The sequence below is a fragment of the Meleagris gallopavo genome, chromosome 1, assembly GCF_905368555.1.
Source record: "Meleagris gallopavo chromosome 1, MGAL_WU_HG_1.1, whole genome shotgun sequence".
Classification (NCBI taxonomy): Eukaryota; Metazoa; Chordata; class Aves; order Galliformes; family Phasianidae; genus Meleagris; species Meleagris gallopavo.
In genome coordinates, this window is record NC_139404.1 from 180,451,343 (window position 1) to 180,473,529 (window position 22,187).

The 22,187-nt window shown below is 39.7% G+C and overlaps 1 protein-coding gene and 1 long non-coding RNA gene across 7 annotated transcripts; one reads left to right on the forward strand and one right to left on the reverse strand.

The window, feature by feature from the left end:
- Positions 1-385: 385 nt before the first annotated feature.
- Positions 386-20,476, reverse strand: CFAP300 (cilia and flagella associated protein 300). Of its 6 annotated transcripts, none has more exons than XR_014881118.1 (8): positions 20,339-20,470; positions 19,884-19,965; positions 17,965-18,037; positions 13,616-13,782; positions 11,246-11,418; positions 5,286-5,352; positions 2,046-2,156; positions 524-661 (listed from the first exon to the last, which is right to left on the reverse strand). XR_014881118.1 is itself a non-coding variant. In XM_085216314.1 (8 exons), exons 1-7 carry the CDS (start codon positions 20,446-20,448, stop codon positions 2,054-2,056), a joined length of 756 nt encoding a protein of 251 aa, XP_085072440.1. In that variant the 5' UTR covers positions 20,449-20,470; the 3' UTR covers positions 524-661; positions 2,046-2,053. The 6 variants fall into 6 exon arrangements, 5 of the variants coding, with proteins under 5 accessions (XP_085072438.1, XP_085072439.1, XP_085072442.1 ...); XM_085216314.1 differs by having other exon boundaries at positions 2,046-2,137; XM_085216312.1 differs by lacking the exon at positions 2,046-2,156 and having other exon boundaries at positions 386-661.
- LOC146545814 (uncharacterized) lies at positions 16,446-22,019 on the forward strand. Its single transcript, XR_014881119.1, has 2 exons — positions 16,446-16,815; positions 19,909-22,019. It is a non-coding gene; the product is annotated as an uncharacterized LOC146545814 (long non-coding RNA).
- Positions 22,020-22,187: the final 168 nt, after the last annotated feature.

The window sequence follows — 22,187 nt, forward strand, 5'->3', positions numbered from 1 at the left end:
GCGCGGCCCACGGTCTCTTCACGGCGGGGCTCGTCCCGCCGGCTCAGCGCCGCTCTCCGTGCGCCCGCCCGCCCCGTCTCCTTTCTGCCGCCCGTCCGCCCTTCCCGGCCGCGGGGCCGCTCCGCCAACCACAACTTTTATTTCTCCCCAACTTTTCTCCCAACTTCCAGGCTCCCGCCGAGGGGGTGGGGAAGAACTGCGGCGCTCCCCTCCCCCGCCGCCCCGGAAGGGGACAGCCCCCCTCTGTGAGAGATGGGAAGGGGGGGAGGCCGGGGGAGCGCGACCCCGCCCGCGGGACCGAGGCGGCGAGGCGCCGGGCCTCGGCCTCACCTGGTGGTGGGGCGGGGGAGCGGCCCTGCAGCTGGAAGGGACGCGCAGCCACATCTGGAGAAGTTACTTTTATTAGATTGGTCAAAACTCGGGAGAAAAAAAATAAAAAGAATCAGAAGGGTCAAACCCAAGGAAAGCAGCAGCGAGGGCAGTGCCTGACACGCGCCTCGCACGACGCTTTCTGTCACCGCCCGCCCCGCAGAGCTCAGGGCGCGCCGCCCCCGAAGCGGTGGTACAGCGCGTGCACGTGGCGCCGGGCCGGGTCCAGCAGCAGATAGCAGAAGGTCTGAGCGTGGGCTGTGCGCCACGGGTAGCACAGGCCGCTGTCGTCCTGAGGGGAGGGAAAAAGCGGCGGCGTTACGTACAGCGTGGGTCCCACCGAGGGAGTCCCTGAAACCGGAGTGTGTTGCAGCTTTATGTTCAACTCCGACGACTTACGGCGCAATGGAAGGAACGCTGTGGTTTATGGAAGTAGCTTTTTGTCTCCGTTACAGTACTGACAATACAAAATGCAGATCATCCATCTCGATAACTTTCTAACCTTGTGATGAATGCGATGCTAATACAAAATGTAGAATTAAGCACATAAGCGTAGGATTGGACCTAAAATCCAGCTGATAAAACACACAAAGATCCCATCACATACTATTAAAATACAAATTAAAATACAAAATATAGGTTTGCGTATTAAAATATAAAGCCCTTCTACCAATGATTGTTTTTCACTTGGCACCTAAGGAAAACCCCTCTGTAATGCTTTGAACATCTCTGAGCTATTACTGAAAGCAGTTTGTGTGCCATTGCTCACAAAGTATGCAAGGAGAATCTGGACACCCCGCCCCAAACCCAATTCTGGAAGAACGCCTTCAGCTGACGGCAGGCTGCAGTGGGTCCTCAAGTCAGCACCCACTTCTGCTGCCCGGCTTCCCCAGCAGCACAGCCCGACACACAGCACAGCCCGACACACAGCACAGCCCAGGAACCTGAGGGGATTGTTTGGAGATTCCTTTTTTCAGTTGGTTGGGTTTTCATGCATTCAGTCTGGCAATTGAGTATCCAAAAGATCAAGAGATATGTAGCTCACACATCATGTCTTTGAAAACACAATATGGTTTCCTCCTGCTCCACAACACCTTTTTGGACCAAAGAATAAGGAAAGCTGCAACCTCTCCCTGTGGTTATCACTGTCAGCTCAGAAGGAAAAGATTTGGGTTCTGATTTCTGCTCCCAGGATCTTCTGTGAAGTTATCCAGTAGCTGTTGCAGGCACCCCAATTTTGCTCTTGTTATTTCAGAGGATGAAACCCCTGCTATACGCTGCGATGTCTTCTTTTGAGTGATTATTCAAGACCATAAATCTTAAGATAAGCACCACCATAAAAGCATTATTGAAGACAGGTAGAGATTTGAGATGTGTATTCACAGCATTTTCTGATGGTAGGCAAATGCCACCAGCTAAAAATAGCATTCTATTTTTAAAGAACCCAGCACACAAGCTCCATAGCTCTCAGGTTTAGACACCTAACTCTTTATAGATGTTTCATGGGGATCCATGTGTATCAAATACTGGATTTTCTAAAGAGAACAAGCTTTAAGATGTTGTATCATTCAGCATCACGATGCCTTGGAGTTTAACCCAAAAGTGACTCAGCTCATGCACAAAACAGACACAACTCAGAACACCAACATCAAGATACAACTGCTAGTTACACTTACTTGCATTGCTACTGACGATCCCAATTAACAGTCCTTGCTGAATCAATCAATCTCAGCTCCATTTTTGGCTGTTTAAAGGCAGCAATTGCACACTGGAAGTTTACACATCAACTTAAGAACAAAAATAAATTAAGTTCTGATGATATTTCACAGATTCACCAAGGTTGGAAAAGACCTACAAGATCATCCAGTCCAACCATCCACCTACCACCAGTAGTTCTCACTAACCCATGTCCCTCAACACAACATCCAAACTTCCTTGAACACCTCCAGGGTCGGTGACTCCACCACCGCTCTGGGCAGCCCATTCCAGTGCCTGACCACTCTTTCAGAAAAGTAGCATTTCCTAATGTCCAGCCTGAATCTCCCCTGGCACAGTTTGAAGCCATTCCCTCTAGTCCTATCACCAGTTACACAAGAGAAGAGGCCGACCCCCAGCTCACTACAACCTCCCTTCAGGTAGTTTTAGAGAGCAATAAGGTCTCCCCTGAGCCTCCTCTTCTTCAGACTGAACAATCCCAGCTCCTTCAGCCACTTCTCATAAGGCCTGTGCTCCAAACCCCTCACCAGCTTTCAAGAAATTCCAGAGTATAGCATAGCTGGGATCAGGAAAATAATCTAATCAAGTTATTAAATTTGTCCTAGTTAGTAAGGGGGCTATTTAAAACAAAGAAACAACAAGAAAAAGCACCTAAAAGACTTGAGTGTAACAGCACTAGAACGTACTAGCGTTACTCTGATCATTATAGCCATGGGGTAGGTGTACGTGGGCTAAGAGTCATCCCAATCCCATCCGCAGTTTGGTTCAGACATGCAGTGGATGTAATAGCTGATTTACTGATACAGACTAGGATCGTTTTGTTTTTAATTCGTATGCATACAGGTAATGAAATAAAAATGCATACAGATGGCTGAAAGACAAAACGTGCAGCATAATGCTGAAATAAGGATATTGATGAGCATCTCAGAACAGCACCACTTAACCATCAGTTTAAAAACAATTTTGAAGGAGCCATTTATCACAGCAATTCCCTGCACCGCTACAGTTGGGGTTCAGGTAAAGAAAGTTCTAAAATAGCAATTTGCATCCGAATACTTCAGCTATAAGGCAGTTTCATTTTATGCTAGCACTAGAGCTTACTCTTGTTAGTGCTTGCTCACAAGATTCAAAGTATTTCTCCCATGATGATCAGTTCTACAAAGCTTTGATGCTAAACAGACATTCGTAACTACACCCCACTAGTCTGAAATATTGAGATCCGACTACTCTGTTCTAAACTGCTTTTAACCATGCCATACTCCTTTCATCATCAGTTTCCATCACTGTTTTTGATACTATCACACTACCGTGTTCTGTATCTATGGACACAGACTTGTTGAAAAGGAGGCATGACTCACAATGTTCATACAATATTGTTGACAGCTGGTTCAACCTCTGTATTACCCAACTTTAGTGGTGTTCTTTTTTTAGACAGTTTCCTAAAGAAGGGCTTACTGGCCACAATGTAAAAACCAAACAAAAGGAAAGCGATGCTGTCAAGATGACATCATATAAAATACTTAATTTCTGATTCCACTTGCATTTCTGCAAACAAATGAAGCGTATTTATTTGTCCATTTATTAATTCAGTTTGCAAAGATCAGTTTGGACTCTTCTAACTTACTGGCTGCTGTTCAGCCCACTTTTAGCAGAACAGTTTTCTTTTACGTCAGGCTAAGAGATTACATCCATTTCTTTCAGATGCAAACCAAAAGAATATGGTTTGTAAACTGTTACCTCAGCATTAAAATGATCACACTGCAAATTCTGAGTTCATTTGACAAAATAGCTGTAAATTATCTACTGCAGAAATAGGTCATCTTGAGTCAATGTTTTCATCAGAACCACATGAAATTGTGTTCTGGTAGGTACCCTGCCTGGAATTTCCAAGTAAAATTCTAGGAGTTTGGGATCACAGAACCACCAAACAGCCTAGAGCTGCTTGCCTGGGACTTCTTCTGTTCTGAGAGAAGATTCTTCAGGATTTCTTTAGCGGAAAGCAGAATTTCCAAGTGCTCTTCCACCTCACAAGTTTACAGAATATGCAGTAAAAGCCAAATTTCCCCCTATGGGATGGTGTCATGCTTTATATTTATCCTGGATTTTCTTTTGCCCGTCCACTTTGTTTTCAAAATGTTGCTGAAGGTTGCATCTTTTTTTTTTTTAATGCTGATAATATTTGATGTATGGCAAATACAGCTAAAGAAGCTCTTAAATATCTAAATATCTACCGAAATACAGGAGTATGTAAAGCTCACATCAATGCATTTGCCAAGTAAATGGGAGAAAATCAGTAATAAAATATCAGAGTTTTGTTTTTTTATGGTATTTTTTTACTGAAGCCTGCAGCCCAGTAGCAAGATCAATTGTGATCCATAAGTAAAGTGCTTATTTTTAGAAAACATTTCAGAAACCTTTTTGAATTACACATAGTACTTAAAGGATGATGAGCCACAAATGAATAACCGGGCTATTGGTAAGCCGAAGGGAAGTTTGTGCAGTCTGAAATGACATCAGCTATTTCTTTTGGATGTGGGAACATTATCTGGTTACGTATTCTGGTTACTCAAGGAGGCTTTGGAGTAGTAACAATTAAATTACGGATATGCTGAATCTAGTAACATGCAACCAGTTCTCAAATATGTTGTGATGGCAAATGTGATGATTTTGCAAGAGAAACAGAAAGGAGTGAGACTTGCCTACAGAGAGGAAGAGAGGTTAGCAGACATCTCACTGCCCTCAACCTTTTTGTATACTACATTTCCTTGCAGTCTTTACAGAAACAGTTGCAGTACAAGCTATTCATACAGCTCTAGAAACACTTCTAAAAACAGAACCATACAAAGTCACGAGTGGATTCTTAATCCTTATTTCTATCTCAAGTAGATCTAAAAATAGACTTACTCAGTCCTAAATAAATATTTTTTTTTCATAAACCAGTTTCTGGATGACTATTGTGACTTAAATTGTAATCCAGTAAACCTATTTTTAGGGAGCTGGTGATTATTGATGAAGAGTTATTCAAGAGTGCAAGCAGGATGAGATCAGGCACAGAGTTCATGAATTAAAAAAAAAAAAAAAAAAAAAAAAAAACAGCTATGGAAAAACAACTCCTTAAAATGCAATATGTGTAAATATAAATTCAGTATTTTTAAGTTATCTTCTTCCAGCAAAATCCTGTACCAAAAATTAATACTTACATATGCAGACACTCTGAAGACAGTAGAAGTAATGCTTATTTCTTTTGTTTCAGGATTCTTTTGAACACTGAAATACAAAGGAATGATATGTACTTAATATTTACAGTAATCACAGATCATTACAATCCTTCATTTAATAGTTTTAACACACGCACTGTGTAATATATTTTTAACATACACACTGTGTCTTGCTCAGATTTGATCAAGTTCAAATTAATGGTTAAAATCCAACTCATGTTACACTGACCATGAGAAGCCACATTACTGCTCTTAGATACCATGGATATTATGACAGCTGAAAACTACAGAATGAAAATGAATCTGGTCATCTGAGGTTGTGTCAGTGTTTCAGCTACTAAATCTCAGCAACATTACCAGGCCTAAATGAGTCCAATACAAAATTTGCATTCTGATAGCTAAGAAAAGTCATTCAGCTAAACATGTTTTAAAGATCTTTTCACATATTCTTCATGAAAAAGCTGTAATGTAAACTGCATCTTAACAGGGACTATGAGAAGCAGCATCAGAATTTGTAAAGAAATGCAAACTTAAGGTTATCTTTAATTAATATATAATAGTTTAAAATTCATTTTTAATCCTTTAGTGTTGCATATACAGACAGCTATGCAAATTAGGATGGTATTTTTTTCTGAATTTTTATATTCCAGATGCGCTGTGAAGTCTGACATTTCTTCCATCACCATTACCAATACTAAGATATTATTACTAACTAATTACTATATTACCAACACTAAGATGTTATTGCAGAGTGGCCAATTATCTCAGCAACGTATTTTAAACTGAGATATCTTAAGATATATTACTTTTCCTAAGGTCTTCTTTAAAGCGATGCCTACATTTCTTTTTTAGTTAGCTCACGTAACTTCTATCAGTTTATCTGATTGCACAGATTGCTGTTTAAATTGATTCACCATGGATCAGTTGAGCCCTTACACATTCCATATTCATACAGTTCCCAGAATCTGCTGAGAATCTGCCTTGTGACAAACAGGTTCAGTTCCTGGGTAAGGTCATAAAACAGCCAAATTGCAAGAGGCTGTTTTAAAAGCAGCCCAGTTGTCCACCTAACCAGCTCCAAGCTATGACAGCAGTCCCCTATTACTACTGCTTTCACAAAGCTGCTTTTTATAAGAACAAACAAAACCCAACCCACGTTATTTTTTTAACCAATTGAAAAATGACTTCAACTGATTTCATCTGCAAAGTAATGACAGCTGTGGAGGAACTAAGTCTGTACTGTGAAGCAGATCTTTCCTGTGGTGAGTCAGTAACGAGGCTTTCTCAGAATTTTTTGCTGTAACTCACATGTTGATATACTCAACAGTGGATTAAGACAACAGTGCTGAAATTGGTACTGGCCCCAGTTCTCTACCTTACCACCCCTCAAGAGATTACTGTCTTCCCAGCAGGGACAGCTCAACTGGTTCGTGACTCAGCTTTTGAACCACTGCAGTTTACAGAGCAGCATATTAAGATAAACTAAAATAGAGGTCAGTTTATGCTAACATGCTGGGCTGTAAACTGCGGCACTGTGTCTGCTGAAAGGGTGACAAGTTTCTGACCAAGGTACAGCAGGTCTGGGGGTCAGCAACTTCTGCCATATACATCCATCCTCAAAAACTACCATTGTTCTTAGGTTACTCCGGCTTCCTTTTCTTCTATCTGAAAACTTTCAGGTTCCTTAAATTTTATGTTATACATAGGATACCAAAGCAAAGGGTGACAGTAAATCTTATTTATTCCATTGCCTGGAGAAATTCTCCCCATGTGCATAGCTTCCTGTATGCCATGTTTATTTCTAATGCTTTGGTTAACTTTTAGGGCAAAATAATATATCTGCCAAAATCAGACGAGATTCTGCTCTTGATAGCTAGGAAGAAACCAGGATGTTCCCTCTGACAAGCTCCGCTGTGGGGGGGGTTATTGTTTTGTTTTGTTTTTCCCTAAAAGATTTTAGAAAAAGCATACCTTCTCTTCTTGAAAAGAAGAATATTTCCATTAAAACATTGTCTCAATATCCACTTTGTTCTTCCAGGTTGTTAACTCCTAAACCATTAATCAACTATGGAAATTCCTTTGTCATTTTAGTGTGCATCTATCCTCTGGTTACGATGAGCAAACTTCCTCATTGTGGATCAATTCACTTTGAGTTCTAATTACATTCTCACCTTACTCACTGGCAATGTTTTATTAGGCTTTCCAACCATTAAATAAACAACCCAGTGCTTTACATAAATTCACTTATCACAGGGGAAAGGATGTGGAGATGACACAGAAGAATAAAGAGAACAATACTGATAAGATACGACAGCAGTTGTCACCAGAAAGCGGCAATGTCAGAAAAAACAGGACTTAGTACAGAAGACATTTATCAATTCAGAAGATCACGGAGTTTAATAGATGATATTTTAATTGCCCCACTTCTGTCACGTAAATGAATTAGATAAAGCAAAAATGCTACAAATATTTTTAATTTTTTCAGGTGACATAGAACATGACAGGCTGAAAATCTGAATGGATTTCAGTTGGTCACAGGACAATGACTGCTGTGTTTGTATCAACTGTGAATAAATTCATTGTGAAAAAATTACTCTTTTTCCAAAGTAGAAAACCTCTCATTTAATGCTTTTATTTGAAACTTCTTAGTTGTGCTTGTCAAATATCTAGAGCAGTTAATTTCAAAAGATTATCAAATTCTATCATAAGAAGACCATATACCTGTGAATGCTTTAGGAAAACAAAATGTCAAAATGCTTTAGGAAAACAAAATGCTGACTTTATTTAGAGCTTTCGTGCCTTGGAGTTAGAACTCAGGATCAAGCGGAAGAAACTGTAAGAAAAAGAAGTGGTAAAGACTTGTAACAGGTCTGCCACTCTGCAGATCCTGCAGGAGTTACACTTCTGTGGTGCTCTTCATATCAAGGCTCTTTTGCTTAAGAAAAACTGTTGTGGGACCAAGCAACAATGTGTGTATTTCTACAGTTATATCACAATTTGATTAAGGCCATCTGTGCCAGCCAATGTTTCAACACACATTCGCTAACAGCCAGCAATTATTGTTCTGTCCATTTGTTTTCTACCGAGCCCAGGAGCTGCCAAGACAAAAATAATTTGAAAAGAGTACAGTCTGCAGAATTTCTTAACACCATGATAAGTTTTGAGTATCATATTACAAAGAGCAGAATGTATCTAATAAGATTGCAATCCAGGATGCAACAAAAGCAGGCAGAGGGTAGCTGTCTAGAATAGAAGGATTTAAAAATAGTTGGGCTTCGACAGAAGTTTGAAGGTGAACGGTTTGGTTAAAGAATTTAAGGGACCAATGCTGTTGTGAACTGTTGTCTTTTGAAACTACAGAGATCATAAGGAAGTAATTTTAATTGCTTTACTGTGTGGTGTTATTTGTGCAAAAAAATGAAGTAAAAACAGTGTACAGTGCAGACTGGAAATCAGAAATCAATTCAGTCAAAATTGGTGTGCAAGGGTACCTCTTCAAAGCTGCATTACTTACTCTTTAATGGCTTTTTCTCTCTTAATAAGGTAGTAACAAAGCAGCAACAACCACCTCACATTCTGGGTAAACTACGGGCAGGATGAAATGAAGGAAGGAAGAGATAAATGTGACTGTGATCTGGGAGAGAAGGTTGGAAATGTCAAGACTGAAAGCTTCTCTGGTTAGACATGAACTTAATATCAAAGGAGCAAGTTATCTTGTGACTCGCTTTTTCGACTGGTAAGCAGTGCGAATACCAGTCCACTGGCAGTGAGAAATCAACAGACAGACACTGCAGGCAGGGAAATGGGGAGACACACAGTAGATAAATACCAAAACAGTTACATCATTAGGAGTGGATAGGTGTATTTTAAAACTGATGGATAGAAAGCAAGCAGAAAACAGTAAAACAAAAACAAACAACCAACATTAAATAACAAAAAACAAACAGAACCAACGAACCAAACAAAAAAAAAACAATCAGACCTGGAAATAGTTTATGCTGTTATAATGTAAAGGGAAGATGTAGCACACAAGAGAAAAGTTACAGAAATACCTAAGGGGAAAATAGGGAACAGGTTGAGGATATAGGAAAAGCAAGAAAGGTAAGGGGTTTTCCCTTTTTTGGGGAGGTTTGGGGGCTGGATAATAAGAACTACTTAACATCCTTATCAGTTTACAGGAGGAAAAATAAGGGAAAAAGGCTTAAGGAGACATGAAGGGAAAGATGAGGAGTGGCTCAGAACAAAACTAATGTGTTCAGGAAAAACAACAGCAGCCAAAGGAAGCAAGAAAGTGAATGGCTTGGTTCAAGTCAAGAGATATTCAGATGTCTAAGAGTCACTGGCTCTAATGCTTGCATCTTTGTTCAGATAGAAAGCTTTTACTCTTGTTTAATGAAAGGCATTTTAAGAACAGATCTAACAAGGAATATAACTTACACTTTTTTTTTCTAATGTTCATGTGTATAATCTTAAACAGGAGATGAAATAGCAGTTGATACTCAGACCATTCCAAATACAGCTGAATAGAAAAGAAATCCTACCCTAAGTAGTTTGAAGTCTTTGTATGGTTCATTCCAGTACATTACAAAGTATAAGAACTCTGATAACATAAACACTATCTCACATTTCAGAGATCTGCAATTGTTTTCCATTGCTCAGGTCCACATTGTTCTTCATGTCCCACCAAAATTTATTAAGACTAGTAAAATAGAGAATAAGAATATAGTACAAAATTTTAGTAGTATTATCAATGACCTTCACATTCCCATCGGCTTGGATAGGAAGAGTCTCAGCACAACTGACCATTGCATTCCACTTCCCACTGAGAAGGAAGTAAGAAATGTTGCTAGTTAAAGAAGTCATCGTATGGGAGAAAAATGGTCGTCTTCTTTTTTTGACTTAGCATCTCTAGTCAGTCACCTCTAATCTCAAACACAACATACATTTATGCCAACAATTCTATAAAGCAGTCCTGGCAAAAAAAAGTGAATGTTAGCTCACTGTTAATCCTAATAGTCAGATTCTACCATCTTTATTTTTACAAAAAGTATGTTATTGGAATAAAGCATGCTAAAATCCATTTTTAATTTAAAAAGCAACAATTAGATGGATTTACTAAACATTTCAACTAACATGTTTCAATTTTTAAATCCTAAAACAAAAGCAGCTTGACAGTAGTGCAAGGCTATCCATCCAAGACCAATTGCTGACATTTTAACAATGACAGTGGGAACACAACCTATTTCCAATGGCATGCAATTTTTTCATTAGAGAACTATAAAAACAAAAATCTTTAAAATGAGAGTGAAATACAAAACATCGATGGTCGTTTGTGTGATACAACAAAAAGATTTTACAAAGGACAGCTGCCATTATAACTGCATATATTTTGCCACTGAACTACTACCATTGTTTTGGAGTACTTTAATAGTTGAACACAATAAGCTTGCAGATTTATTAAATAACAGCCCTATTTTTGAAGCAGTAATGCAAAATTTAGAATCATAGAATCACAAGGTTGGAAAGGACCTACAAGATCATCTAGTCCAACCATCCTCCCACCACCACTGCTACCACAAGCACTAAACCATATCTCTCAGCTCCTCATCCAGACGCCTCTTGAACACTGCCAGGGACGGCGACTCCAGCACCTCCCTGGGCAGCCATTCCAGAGCCTGACCATTCTCTGAGAGAAAAAGTTCTTCCTTATGTCTAACATAAACCTCCTCTGGTACAACTTGTGGCCATTTCCTCGGGTCCTGTTTGTTGCGTGGGAGAAGAGGCCAAACCCCTCCTCGTCACAGCCTCCCTTCAGGAAGTTGTAGAGCGCAATGAGGTCTCCCTGAGCCTCCTCTTCTCCAGACTAAACAATCCCACTAACTGACACAAAGTACCTATGCACAGCACGCACACACACATGGTATAAAATTAAAAACACTTACCTCACCAAGTCTTTATATAAAGCCTTTGTAGTTTCTAAGTATGGGTCAAGTACATCTTCAAACTGGCAAAGAGTTCCTCCAATACAAAGATGTTTAAAAAGACAGAACAGAAATTCCTTGCGGTCTGATTCACTAAATATGTCATAATGGTCTGAATCTTCCAGAAGCAAGACCTTATGGAACAAGGAAATAATAAAAGTAGTAAAATAGACAAAACAGAAAGACCTTATTTGAGAGGAAGTATATAAACAGTACAGCTACTTTGCTTTATGTCATACAGAGTTTGTGTTCATATAAAATATATGAGGTAGGGATGGAAGTAAGTGCTTTTTTCTAAATGCTTCTTTCAATTATATTTAAAATTTATAGATACAGTAAGAAGCAGAATCAGAGACTGTCAAATTTGTGCTCATGAGTTCTAATGGAACATCCTTCGAATCCTGTAATACACTGGTTAAACGCTCACCACGCAAATGAAACAATCAATAATCTGAAAATAATCTGGCTATGTTTCGTCAGTTGATCAGTGTTGATTAGTTTGCCTTTGGTAATTTTGACCACATTTGCTTTTCACCTCTAAACTAACACGTTAGCTCACATTCCTAGAGAAATCCCAGAGGAGATCGCTGAAATTCACAGCACTCTTTACTGCCAACTCCAGTGAGCATTAATCTGCAATGCAGATAAGCAAGACAGGCCATCCAGTTGTTTCCATGTGTCCCACCTTCTGCTCCAATATTATGTGAACACAGAGGGTTTGCAAGATTAGTCCCAACACTGCCAGCTGCACGGGTGGACAGGAACCGTAACAGCACGACTAATAATTGAGTCACATCAGCCAAACTGCAAATAGCAGCAGAGATACAGGCAAGCAGGTCTAAGACAGATTTGAGCTCAGTGCTGTGTGGCCCTCTGTATAACATCATTGCATGTCTGAGTAAAAAAGGGCCAGGAAAGCAATTGCAATTGCCTTCTTGGCTGAAATAAGAGAAGCCACAGCAGGTACATGAAGTTTTGCAGCTGATGGCCACCTTCTGCCAACAGGACACCAGACAACTTGCTGCCCCCTACAGTCTACCATCCTAGAGTGCTGACTAATTTAGCCTGAGGCTTTGAAGTTGATCATGGAAGATTTTGACTCTTAATTCTTTCTGCCACCTTAAGTCTTATGAGTAGGAATCATCATTTCTAACAAACATGAATCTTTCAACCTAAAAAAGCAGCCACATGGATTTCTTCCAAGGGAAGGAAAGTGAAAAGAGACCAAAACTCCAATTACTTATTTTAAATGTTGCCTCTAACTTTATTACATCAAATATACTTAATTTTCAGAAAACATTTCACACACACCCAACTTGTAAGTAAACAGAAAGTATTTTGAGCTGCTAGGCTACAAACCATAACTGAAATTCAAACCTGAGCTTGAGATCTCTCCTTTTCCCAGAACTTTACAAGACAGACCAGTATTTCAGGTCACATCCTGTAACCAGTGTCACTGGTTCAAATATATCGTCTTCAAAGGATTTGCCAAGTGCAAACGAGTGCAACTCTATAATTATTAAGTACTTAAGTTGATTATATATACAAGGAAGAGCAAAATCCAGTTCTCCCACACTGTGTTTTGCTAATGCTAAACAAACATAAGTAATAAAAAATTGTTTTAGCTTATGAACTCAAAAGAAACACAGTGAGGACATATGTTGATTAAGATAGTGACGTTCTGAGATTCTTTTTCAGAATCATCTGCTCTCTGACAACTCCACTGGAACATGACAAAAAGAATTTCTACCTTGCAGGCTTGTTCAGGAGTTATACTTAATTCCAGTATTGCACTACAAAATCATTTTCCTTTTCTTAGTTTTCTCTCCTGTGTTTCAGCTCAAAATATCACGATACTTTTCACATACGATATGGTCAGCATTCCTAGCCAGGAATGCTTCAGGATGTAGCTATCAAATGCATTCAATTTCATTAGCTGGAGGGACGGTTGGATGAACCTGCAGGTTGGGCATCATGGGATTTTTCCCTTGGCACCACTTGTCTTCCCCATCTAGGCTAAAGAGTATCTGGATTTCTCCACACACACCCAAGCAGTGACTCATTGTTAAAGGGGCAGGTAGAAGTTCTTTTTACCCTTTTCTCCCACTTAAAAAGGGAAGAGGGCCCAAATGGAAAACAGCTTCATGTCTTGACACGCTCGGTTACTGCAGTGCCTCAGTCATTTCTATCACATGGTAATGATTCCCATTTTTATCTTCAAAGGTATCGCCAGAAAAAAAAAAAAACAAAAAAACGGACAAACCTGGAAACATGTCCTTCAGTACCTAACAGAATCACAGCATTGTAGGTGTTACTCATTGCAGTACTGACCTTCCTTAATTCATCAGAGATAAGGATATCATCATAATATTCATCATAACACTTTACAATGACTCCATTTTCTCTGACAACTCCTTCAGTGTAGAGCCGATCAAAAAATGACATGGAAGTCTGTGTACAGGGCACTAATGTAGCTTCAATTTTTGTCACTTTGGAATCTGGAATAGAAAGGAAAGATTCACTTGAAGCCTTTTGTGATAAATTCAAAAAAAAGAGGGGGGTCTATGAACTGTAATGCTTGTAAGACTATATATCACTTCATTCTGATCCTAATCTTTGCACACATCACATAACCTAACATTTCTCTTCCCTCTACGTTTCCAACAATCCCTGAGACTTCTCCCAGATATTATCCATAGAAATTATTCATAGGTTAATTCAGATCAGCATTTTGATTCATAAATCCAGATAATTCCTATCACCTATCCAATCCACTCTAAGAAAAAAACAAAGAGGAGCTGATGGCTTGAAAATATGTTTATTTGAGCTGAAAAACAAAACAAAACAAACAACTTGCATGCAAATATGATGTAGAGAAAGTGAGTTATAGTGAAATGCTTGATGTTTAATTGCTTAGCTTCACATCCAAAGACATGGTACGAAAGAAGGGTACCTTTGGTTATTAGAAAACAACAACAAATGTTTTGGACATTTTTTTAGCTGCCCATGCAGAAACTATCAAGTCAAATTACTCATCTGAAACCACCAGATGGAAAAAGCATGACTTAAGGCCTTATAACCTAAGGGGGAAAAGGGTTTTTTTTCTTCACTCAATTTATTCATTTTCACTAACTTCCAGCCCTTTACCCACAGGCTCCTCTAACTTCTAGTGCTTTGGATTCCTTTCACAGGGGATAGAAATTTAATTTTATGAGATTGAAAACAAGCTAAATCAGCCTCTAACATAGAAACTGTTTTGTAAAGATCTATGAATCAAAAACCAATTCAAGATTAATAAAAATCAGATGTCAAATGACTTGAAATAAAGGAAATATCTTACATTTTCCCAGCTACTCAGCTCAAACTATAAGAAACTGAGCTTTTATAGGCTTTTGTATTAGGGGAAAGGGAGAGGGTTTGTGTCCTATTCAGTAGTTCAAAAAAGTAAACTGCAAATGGAAAAGTTTGAACTGGAAGCCCCTATTCTCCATCTGAGACTTGAGATTTGAACCTCGAGATTCAGAATTTCCTGGAAGAGAGTAACCAGTTTTACAGTGTTATAAAAGTGAGCCATAACATAGGAAGAAGAAATGTCTTGAGAAGTACTGAAGCAAAACATCTACAAAGTGCTGCCAATAACTTTTAAATGAACATGTCACATACATGGTAGAGGGGAGATAAACCCCAGATTAGACATATTTAGAATTCCTCCAATATTTAAAAAAGATCATACCTCAGGGAAACCTCGTGCAACTTACTATTTACAGAGCAGCTGATATAGAACATATATAATGTATATAAAGTTCAGTACTCAGTAATAAAAAGATGGTACTTCAAAAGGTGCAGCTTGACAATTTACAGGTTCTCTAGGTTCAAATGACATCTAGAATTTTTGTAAATGAAAACCTGTAGCAGCAGTCTAAAAAATACTGACTTAAGATTGCCTCTCAGATTATTAAATCCAATTCCAAAGACAGAAATCATTAGAGCTTCAAGTTCATATCACAACTCAGAGTCTTACTTAGGGAAATACTAAATTTTTACTTACAAGAAAAAAGAAAGTATCCCTATCCCTTTGAAGATAACTTTTCAAGTGTTAATTGAGCTTAAGCAGATACAGTCCTGCCCCTCTCAGACTGCTGACAGGTGCAAGGCCAGTAGTGTGTCAAAAGAAAAGCCACTATTTAGTTTTCATTGAAGCTATTTAAAAATACAAGAGACAATACATTAGTTGGAATGCATCAAATGTGTTCCTTGTGCTGCTTCTATTTTAGAAATATGAGAGTAAGAGATGAAGGGAGCTTAAAGCATGTGAAGAACAATCATGCACTCTGCTATAGAGTCGGGAAGAAAGGAAAAAAAACATCCTTACCACACAGGCAAAAGAGCATGGTGTGAGAAGAAGTGATAAAATATCTGCCTAATCAGAAGAAATAAAAGAGAATAAAGTCGTTTCTTTACCTAAAGTGCCATTGAGAAAAATATTACTGTGGGATTCTACTGGGAATCCCAACACGTAAGGCAGCTGATGAGAGAGGGATGCTTTGCTCTCCCTAGGGAGCCCATATTTTACACCATCATTTGATCTAACAGATGGAGATTGAGGATATTATGGTCTGATAAAATAAAGGTGAGGATAAAAAGCAGCAGAAAGGGAAAGAAACTGAGATTGGGCAACAAAATAAAAGCAATAAGGAACTTTTAGAGACATATTTCAGAGAAAGGAGATGGACAAGTAACAGAGAAGAGGTGGAGATAAATATGAAAGTGAAACCAGAAGCACTGAACTCATAAAGCAAATACATTCTCATTGAGAAGGTAACAGGGGACAGCAGCCTGAAAAATGCAAAAGGATTATGAAAAAAACTCTCCCTTGTAAAGTAACATTATGCTGATGTTTTATAGAAAGCTGACATATTCTTTCCGTGAGTCTATAAATAGTTTCAGCCCAAGCTCATGCTGGGGAGAAGGGAGAGGTTGCTAAGAACCAACATAAAGCCCACTTAACATGTTGCATCACCCCCTGCAATGAAATCTCACTGTTTTGTTTGCAAGAGACTAAACACAGTATTAGAATCAACCTATATTATATCATTTTCTTCAGATTTTCCACAAAGCAATTAAATCCAATTTCTCACATTTCATTCAAGAGTAGGAACTTTTTTAAAAAAGATACTCCATACTGGCAAGTAAATTGTATATCTGGATTAACATATTGGAGTGTCTGAAGAAGAAAACACCAGACGATTTTGTACCTCCTCCTACCCAAAGCAAATTCTTACTATATTTTCAAAAAATGCACAAGAAGACTAAGTATAGAAAAATGTGCCAACATTCCTCACCAAAAATAGGCAAAGAAAGGGAAGATGAATCTTTAGGAGCAAATGGGGTATACCAGCTGTTCAGGATTTAAAAAGGGAACTCTTCCAGTCCTCAGAACAAAATGCATTACTTCTGTACAGAGGAAGACTGAAGAGAATCAGGAGTTATGCTGGGATACTTGGCAAGTGACCCTCTGCTCTTAACATGAGGTATGTAACCTACTGACCCTCACTACAGGCAGGTCGTAGGCTTGATAGATAGTCTAAAAAGATTCTTGTCCAAAGCAGGAAAAGATTTACCCATGTTCTGAAACGTATCTGTCCTCTTTTTGCCTGACAGAGTGAAAAGGAGGTACCTGAATAGGAATGTGAGATTTTTTTTTTCCCCACTTCTTATGTAATTTGTTTTAATAGCCAGATAGTTTGTAGTGGGGAAAACCTATATACCAAATTCAAAGAGACAAAATGGAAAAGCTAGAAAATTCCCAGTGCCCTGTGAAATATTCACATACAGTAAATTATTTGCAGACAAGCCAAAAGAATGAAGGACTTCACATAATACCCTTCCAAAATATTCCTACTAAAGAGAATCACTTTGGAGATAGCAGAGCTCACATTACATAAAAAATCCCATCATGTTATCATAAGCAGTTTCCATGACATTTTCTCATTTACATAATCAAAAATGCAATTTCAAATGTTGCTATAAAATTACACGCTATTTGCTTTTGGACCTTCTCCTTTAGTCTCACCTGCATCTACAGACATAATCAAGCATGATGGGTGTATAATGACATGGTAACAAATAATAAGTCAATTTTATGCCACAATTGCAACTACAGTAACCTATCATAGGGATCATCTTCTCTGCCTAGATAACTTTTATCGTATGGACAGAGAATCCTGAGCTTGTCTAAATACACTATCTAATCTTCTGTTCCCTTAACTTTAATTTGCAACAGAACAATAACCTGAAGTCCTGAATTAAGCGGTTGCTTCTATTGAGAAATTTCTTTACTGAAATGTTATCTCCAAATAAGGTAGAATAATAATTCAGTTTGTTCAAATGAACAGAAAGTTGATAATGTCTGGATACACAGTCAGGTGAACTAAGCAAAAATAGCTTTAGTAGCTTGTTTTATGAATCAATGCAGGCGTCAAGGAAAAAATGTGTAAAATTTGACAATTTAGTAACAAACTAAATAAAAATCTTTTTATTATTTAGGATAAGAAGTAATTTTAAAAATACTTCAATCAGATGAAGATACAGATATATGCATTGTCATTACAAAGTGGTAAATGAGAAGAAAATAGTTGCAACACAGATTTTTTTAAAAGATTAATTTATTCTAAATTTACCCAATGTAGTCCACTGTCCTGAAGCTGAGAGCAATTTTAAATTGGAGATCACATTCTGATCATTAAAAAATGCCTGTAATATTCAAATAAGAGAATAAGAGTTAATTTAATTAAACATAAAATCATCATATGTAGTACCATAGATACTTTCAAAACAAACTGCAAGGATCCAGTTAGTAAGTACATGCTGTATGATCTTTCAGTTTGGATACTGAATACCACCAAATACATGTTTCTGTAACTTTGTGTAGCTCAGGTCCTTTATATATGCAAGATATCCTCACCAGCATCTATATGTGTAATGTGAAGATTTTACATAAAGGATTTACAGTCTCAAAACAGACAAAAAGGATTAAAGAAATCCTTGGAAGTTCAGAAAAAGGAAGAAGGGATGAAAGATTTCTACATCTGCATGGAATGCTTTTGAAATTAAAAAAAAAAAAAAAGAAATGCTAAAATTTACATTTTGTAAATAAAATTGAAGCGTGGTCAAGCGTAGACAGATAGAAATGATTCAACAGATGCAAAATAAGCAATTATGTTATTGAAGGGATGGAAAAAACATCTAACAGTGAGATCTAAATATTACATCTTAATAATTCATATCAATAAAAAAGAAAAATGCATAGTGCTGTTGATAGCCGACAAGTTTAAATGATAGATAAGTTAGTTAAGAAAACCTAAAGTTATGCATATGCTCACAATCAGAGTGAAAAATCACTAACAAACTGCTACAGAAAATGATGGATTTTTCAGTCTCCACATCATGAAATCTCTTTATGACCTTTCAGGGACAGAGAGAGATCAGACTATGTAAAATTATGGTCTCTTCACTTTCAGTTAATTGACAGCTACTGAGAATTCATCATTTCTTAGTGAAATTCTTAAATTTTTAATTCAAAAGAGACAAGCGTTGTTGAACACCTAAATGCATACTTGGAAAACTTCAATCATTTGCAATGTTTTTCAGATGAAATATTGATATATTTCCATCTGAATTCCTTTAAAATTCCAAGAGGCCCAATTATTCAACCAAGACAGCAATATAAAGTAGACATAAAATTTTCTAAGTCAGCAAGGTTTAAAAAAAAAAACAAACGCTGTTTTTAAAGTCACTGATGATGATTCGGGTAGATGTCAGGCAGACGGCAGTGAGACCCTGGCACAGCTGCGCAGAGAGCTGCGCTGCCCCATCCCTGGAGGTGTTCAAGGCCAGGTTGAATAGAGCCTTGGGCAGCCTCAGCTGGTGGGGAGCAACCAGCCCATGGCAGGGGCGTAGAACACGATGATCTTTAAGGTCCCTTCCAACACAAGCCATTCTGTGATTTTTTTCTACTTGCAACCAGATGAACAGATTTGCAGACAAGTCGAGAACATACAGTCAACAAGATAACTGAGTCTCAGAAAGCTGAAAGCTCACGAATCTACCATAAACAAAGGTATCCACTTAATTTAAAAACATCGCAATTTTCAGACATGTGGTACATACACATGCCTGGCTGCACTGTGTATTTACCAGTGCATAGCAGTCACAGCTGTGAGCTAAGGGACAAACTGCACGTAAGCTGTGTAAAGTCAGACCTCAGGCAGATTTCCCAACTTGAAGTGCCGTGGCTAAAACCAGCATCCAATTCAGATTGCCATTCCGAGGCTGGAATGACTAAACTGTTCCCTCTTAGAATAAGAGTAACATGAGGACAGACTGAAATACTTTCAGAGAACAGCACAGTTAGCCCACAAAACACGACTTCGGGCACCATGCTTCCATCACTTGCTCTCAAAGGGAAAGCGAGCAGGCAGGGAGCAGTAACTCCACTCCAGCACTTTCCGTCACATCGGAAATAGGTGTAATTCCAATAAGGTGTAATTTCAAAGTGGAAGAATGAAAAGTGTTCAAGATATAAAGAGCTTAAAACTACCATAACGAACTCATCCTTTTGATAGGGCTTAAACTGCTGGTCGAAGCTGAACGCTTGTGCTGCGATACTGCCTTGCATTGACCTGAAATGGAAAAAATGAGCAGCAATATCGCGCACACACGCTGGCTGTTTATCCGCGCTGCAGGCCTGTCTGGGTGCGTCACTCACTCGGTGCTCAGCGCACCGACCGGACTCGCGGTTTTCCTCTGCCCTTTCCGCCCTCACTGACACCCCTCACCGCTCCTCGGAGAGGAAGGCGGGCGCGGCGGCCGCCCGGCAGCACCGGGGGCTGCGTCAGGCTGAGGGCCGGGCACAAGCAGCGCCTTTCGCCTCGGCGCCAGAGCGCGGCCCCGCAGAGCCCGAGCCGGCCGCGGCCCTCCGCGCCACTCGCGCCTTCCCCGCCTCTCCCCACCGCCCTGCCCGTCCCGGGGCCCGGCGGGCCTCCCCCCTCCCACCATTTGAGCAGCCGCTCCCGGACGTCCCTGTCCTGCAGGCAGGGAAAGGCTTTCTGGGGCAGGGGGCGGAACGCGAAGCCCGCCGCACCCCTTCGCTCGCCGGCCGCCATCCTTCGGCGGCTCCGCGGCGGTTGCCATGGGGACGGCGCCGCGCGGGGTGCGCAGCCGCCCGCTCCCGCCGCGGGGCTCGGCCCTGTAACGAGCGTTCCGCCGGGCGCCTGTCCGGCCTCCCCCTGACGGGATTTCTTTCGGTTTTCGCTATAAATCCTCCCAGTTAAACGTCAGTCCTCTCTCTCGTTCCCTCTACTCCTATCTGTGAGCCAGGAGAACTCGCGCCCCGAGTGGGACCCCCGCGGCTGTCTGAACCCACATCATCCCGGCATGTCACCGCAAAGCAAATGACGGAACGCCCTCAGTTGGGAATGATGAAGCGGTGGTGAATCAGAGCTTCTTCCCACTTCCCAGGGTGTTGAGCCATCTCGGAGACGTGAGGACATGCTTCCAGGCTTTTCCCAGTGGGAAATTGAAGGGCAGGACGTTGTTACTGAAGGAAGTTATTTTTAAAGTAGAGACACCCGGAAAATGTGGGGGATTTCCTGCCCTTGGCAGGGACACGAGCGAGAGCTGAAGGCTGTTGCACATCTTATGCTACATCCTCCGTCAGTCCACCCCGCTCCAAACCCAGCTGTCACTTTGCTGGAAATCTCCACAGAACCGCCATTTCCCCGTGGATGTGCTGCTTCGGAGAACTGCAGACCGGCTGCTAAGAACCTCAGCAGCAGTTACAGCTCTCACGAAGGCACAGCGTGCACCGGAGACCAGAGTGGAGAACAGAGATAAAGCCATGGGCATTGACCACTGAAAGACATCCCGTGGATTTAACTCTAGGGTTAAAACAAAAAAATATATATATCATGGGATAGAACAAAAAGTGTGCCTTTCTACTTAGCACTTAAGTGCAAACAGAAAAGGTGACACCTGCAACAAGTAATTATAACCTTAATCTCATCATGTCTCCACCTACTCCAGCGCTACCCCTTCTGGTAAATTCCTCTTGCCACTAATATTACTAGCTGCAGATTAAACAGCTTAAGTGAAAGAACTGGTTTGGGCAGGGAGTGACGTGTAGCAACAATGGCCGAACACATGCATTCTCAGCTTCAAGATGTGTAGATTCAAATATGGGGTACAAAAAAAGAAAAAACTAAAAGGAGGAAGAAAAAGGAAAAGAAATAAGAAGGAAAAGGAAAAGGAAAAAGAAGAAGCAAAAGGAAAAGGGGAAAGGAGAAGAAACGAAAGGAGACGAGAGAAAAAGGGGAAAGGAAAGGGGAGGGAAGACAAGAGGAATGGGAAGGAGGGAAGGAAAAAAAGGAAAAAATATCTACTGGTTTTGGTCAGGATTTTTTCTGATTTCTCTGTCAAATTAACAAACGTATGCTTAAATTGTTCTAAAACACAAATGTATGCTTAAATCTCACTGAAATCAAGAGCGTTCAACTGCTTTCATGACTCAGGAGCAAGGAAATGAGTAAGAACTTGAGGACTGGCACAAGAGGATCAAGACAGGATGATCTATACTATGAAATTAATGCCTTTAATATTGTGCAATCTACCTGTTGCAGATCTATAATTGAATATTTCTAATTTTAAGCAGTTCACAGTAATAAAAGTTAGACTGAGACTTTGAGTTTGAACACTACTCTCATTTTCCTGTGCTGTCATTCACATATATTCACATTCATAAAATAGAAAATCAGGCATAGTACTCTTTAGTACTTATAGTACTCTTTTAAACATAAAAGTTTAACTTTTTTTTTTTTTTTTAAGTTCATGCTGTTAAGGATTTTAT